Source organism: Coturnix japonica, unplaced genomic scaffold (genome assembly GCF_001577835.2).
Source record: "Coturnix japonica isolate 7356 unplaced genomic scaffold, Coturnix japonica 2.1 chrUnrandom792, whole genome shotgun sequence".
Lineage (NCBI taxonomy): Eukaryota > Metazoa > Chordata > Aves > Galliformes > Phasianidae > Coturnix > Coturnix japonica.
This window is the reverse complement of record NW_015440151.1, coordinates 14,960-19,333: the sequence shown is the minus strand read 5'-3', so window position 1 is coordinate 19,333 and position 4,374 is coordinate 14,960. Positions and strand designations below refer to the sequence as shown.

Here is a 4,374-nt window from a genome sequence, read left to right as displayed (position 1 = left end):
TGACCTGGGGGTCATTCAATGGGGTCAGAGGGACCCCCCCTCGCGCTGGGGGGGGGCAGCACTTGGCCCCCTGTGCCCCCACCCACCCGCTGGAATTGGGGGGTGGGAGCGGGCGAGCTCCTGGCAGAGCTCCGGGATGGGGGGTGGGGGCGGGGGGGGCGACGGGGGGGTGGGGGGGATGGAAGGACCTCCCCCACAAAACAGGGGGGGTTTCTCGTGGGGGGGGCCAGCAAGCGTCGGGCTGTGGAGAGAAAATTGGGGGGGGGGGTTAGAATGGGGTTAGTTGGGGGGAGCAATAAAGTGGGTTGGGGGGCTTCAAACTTGGTGTTATGGAGCTAAAATGGGGGGGGGATGAAAAAAGGGCCCAAACGTGGAAGAAGGAAACAAAATGAAGGGAAAATGAAACCAAAATGGTGGGGGGGGAGGAGACCCAAATTGGGGAAAAATGACCCCAAAGTTTTGGGGAGGAGGGGGGCATTAAAATTGGGGTCTGTACCTGGGGGGGGGTCATTAAATGGGGGGGGGTCTACCTGGGAGGGGGGGTCATTAACATGGGGGGGTCTGTATCTGGGGGGGGGGTCCATTAAATGGGGGGGGTCTGTACCTGGGGGGGCGGCGGCGGGGGCTTGTGGGGCCCAGCAGGTCACAGTGGCTCCAATTGCTGCAGCAGCTCCCGGGGGGTCGGGACCCCCGGCTCTGGGGGGAGAAAGGGACAGTGAGGGGGCCGGAAAATGGGGGGACAGCAATGGGGGGACGCATGGGGGACACCAGTGGGGGGAACAGCATGGGGGACAGCAATGGGGGGGCCAGCAATAGGGAGGGCCACCAACTATGGGACCATCCCAGTGGGGGACCCCATTTTGTGCCCACCATTTTGGGGTCCCCATTTTGGGACTACCACAAGGGGCCGCCAAGTCTGGGGCCCACGGCTCTGGGTCTACAATCTAATGGGGCATGTGGGCAGCCGCTGTGGGGGGGGGGTACCTTGGGGTCTGCCCCCCATCTCCATGGCGGTGCTGAGGTCCCAGAGCTAGCAGGCTCCCGTTGCCGTGTCCCCGTCAGCAGCCGCCGTCCGCGGCGCGACCCACGCGCCGAAGACCCCTCACACTCATGGACCGTGAAGGCCGTGATGGCGGAACCGTCCACTGCCCGAACCTCACAGACCCTATAGAGGATATAGGGACCCCAAATACCCCATAATCCCAATGGGGAGCCCCAAATACCCCATAATCCCAATGGGGAGCCCCAAATACCCACAGGGAACCGTAAATCCCAATGGGGAACCCCAAGGGAACCATAAATCCCAATGGGGAACCCCAAATACCCCATAAATCCCAATGGGGAGCCCCAAGGGAACCATAAATCCCAATGGGGATCCCCAAATACCCCATAAATCCCAATGGGGAGCCCCAAGGGAACCATAAATCCCAATGGGGAGCCCCAAATACCCCATAATCCCAATGGGGAGCCCCAAATACCCCATAAATCCCAATAGGGAGCCCCAAATACCCCATAAATCCCAATGGGGAGCCCCAAGGGAACCATAAATCCCAATGGGGAGCCCCAAATACCCACAGGGAACCATAAATCCCAATGGGGAGCCCCAAATACCCCATAAATTCCAATGGGGAGCCCCAAGGGAACCATAAATCCCAATGGGGAGCCCCAAATCCTATCAAGGAACCCCAAATCCCAAAGGGGAACCCTGAATCCCATTGGTAGAACCTCAATCCCAATGGGGAACCCTAAAAACACACCTAGGGGCACCAAAATTCCACTGAATGACCCCAAAACCACCAGGGGGTCCCCAGGTTCCCCCCAAAGACCCCAACACCCCCATGGGGTCCCCAGGAACCCCCCAAGGGCCCCAACACCCCCATGGGGTCCCCAGGTTCCCCCCAAGGACCCAAAGACCCCATGGGGTCCCCAGGTTCCCCCCAAAGCCCCCAAAACCCCCATGGGGTCCCCAGGTTCCCCCCAAAGACCCCATAACCCCCATGGGGTCCCCAGGAACCCCCCAAAGACCCCAACACCCCCATGGGGTCCCCAGGTTCCCTCCAAGGGCCCCAAAACCCCCATGGGGTCCCCAGGAACCCCCCAAGGACCCCATAACCCCCCTGGGGTCCCCGAAGCCCCCACTCACCTCTTGCCGGTGGACGAGAGCCGCACGTAGACCTGGCAGGAGTCGGGAACCACCTTCTGGATGAAGACCTGCTGGTCGTCGCGCTCCCCGAAGGGCCCTGCCCATATTTGGGGCACTCAGACCCCACCTCACCCCACACACCCCATTGATGTGACCCCCCTCCCCATCCCGGTACCGATGTCGGTGCCGGCGGCGCAGCCGTGACCGTCCATGTCCTCCAGGGCCAAGACCTTGAATGACGCCAGCGGGGTGGAACCGGGCTGAGTGGAGATCATGCCCCGGAACCGCGTCACCGTCCACGTCCGGACGTGGTTGTTGTCGGCACACACTGGTCAATGGAGACCCCAAAAGATCAATGGAGAACCCAAAAGGTCAATGGAGACCCCAATAGAGACCCCAAAAGATCAATGGAGACCCCAAAAGGTCAATGGAGACCCCAATAGAGACCCCAAAAGATCAATGGAGACCCCAAAAGGTCATTGGAGACCCCAAAAGGTCAATGGAGACCCCAATAGAGACCCCAAAAGATCGATGGAGACCCAAAAAGAACATTGGAAACCCCAAAAGATCATTGGAGACCTCAAAAAGATCAATGGAGACCCCAAAAGGTCAATGGAGACCCCAAAAGATCATTGGAGACCCCAAAAGATCATTGGAGACCCCAAAAAGTCAATGGAGACCCCAAAAAGAACATTGGAGAACCCAAAAGAACATTGGAGAACCCAAAAGATCAATGGAGAACCCAAAAAACTATTGATGAACCCCAAACCCTTCAGAGACCCCCAAAGCCCAATGATGGACCCCCAAAGCCCACCAATAAACCCCCATAGCCCACTGATAGAACCCCACAGCTCTTTTAGGACCCCCAAAGCCCATTGATGGACCCTACAGACCACTAACAGACCCCCAAATCCTTTTGGGACCCCCAAAGCCCAATGATGGACCCCCAAAGCCCATTGATGGACCCTACAGGCCACTGATAGACCCCCAAATCCTTTCGGGACCCCCAAATCCCCCCAACAAACCCCACCAAAGGCCTTTGCAGACCCCTCCCCACCCACCCACCGGAGATGAGGTGCTTCTCGGACAACATGATCTTGGTGACGGGGCTGCGATGCACCGTGAAGGTCTGGAACAGCTGCGGCCCCGACCCCACGGTCTCGGGGTGCTGCACAATCACACGCACCACCCCTGAGCTGGTGCCGTACGCGATCTCGATCCAGTTACCACTGTCACCTGGAGGACGACACACAACCCAAAAGGTCCGTTTTTAGCCCCAAAAGTCACGATGGCCTCGGAGGTGACATGGAGCCTCCGGGAGGTACAAGACCCTCATAGAGGTACAAGACCCTCATGGAGGTACAAGACCCTCATGGAGGTACAAGACCCCCAAGACCCCCGTGGAGGTATAAGACCCCCGTAGAGATATAAGACCCCCCTAGAGATATAAGACCCCCATAGAGATGTGAGACCCCCCTAGAGATATGAGACCCCCATGGCAGTACAAGACCCCCCTAGAGATATAAGACCCCCATAGAGATATAAGACCCCCATGGAGACATAAGACCCCCATGGAGACATAGACCCCCATGGCGATATAAGCCCCCCATAGGGATATAAGCCCCCCGTGGCGCTGCCCCTTACTGCTCTTGGGGGTGAGGTAGACGCTGAGCGCGGTGACGGCGTCCTCGAAGGGGTCCCGGTAGAGCTCGGTCACCAACAGGTCGTTGTCCTTCATGCGCAGTGGGAACTTCTGCACATCTGGGGGGGGGCGAGGGGGGATTGTCAGCGTGGGGACCCCCGGGGGGGGCTGGGGACAAGGATGGGTGGGCAGGGGGTCAGTGCAATGCATGACACACAGCCTGTGTCCCACAGAGCACTCTGGAGACCCCCAAAGCCCATAGATGGACCCTAAAGCCCTTCAGAGACCCCAGAAGACCCCCAGACCCATTGGAGACCCCCAAAGCCCACAGATGGACCCCAAAGCCCTTCAGAGACCCCAGAAGACCCCCAGAACCCATTGGAGACCCCCCAGAGTCCTTTCATAGGCCCTGGCAGACCCCCAGAGCCCATAGATGGACCCCAAAGCCCTTCAGAGACCACCAGAAGCCCCCCAGACCCACTGGAGACCCCCAAATCCCCCCATCAGAGCCCTCAGGTCTCACCCACGTAGTAGATGGAGCCGTTGTTGCAGCCCAGCAGCAGGAAGGTGCCGGCGGCGTCGTAGCTGT

At 59.3% G+C, this 4,374-nt stretch overlaps 1 protein-coding gene across 1 annotated transcript in view; it reads right to left on the bottom strand.

Moving 5' to 3' along the window:
* Positions 1-604: 604 nt before the first annotated feature.
* Positions 605-4,374, bottom strand: part of LOC107307701 (SH3KBP1-binding protein 1-like) — a gene marked incomplete at its 3' end in the record, with an annotated part of 5,771 nt that continues 2,001 nt past the window's right edge. Inside the window, exons 4-10 of the mRNA XM_032441932.1 lie at positions 4,309-4,370; positions 3,788-3,904; positions 3,209-3,379; positions 2,319-2,471; positions 2,144-2,240; positions 985-1,165; positions 605-696 (exon numbers count right to left, since the gene is read on the bottom strand). Of these exons, the coding sequence (XP_032297823.1) occupies positions 605-696; positions 985-1,165; positions 2,144-2,240; positions 2,319-2,471; positions 3,209-3,379; positions 3,788-3,904; positions 4,309-4,370 (873 nt within the window). The remainder of the gene's footprint in view (positions 697-984; positions 1,166-2,143; positions 2,241-2,318; positions 2,472-3,208; positions 3,380-3,787; positions 3,905-4,308; positions 4,371-4,374) is intronic.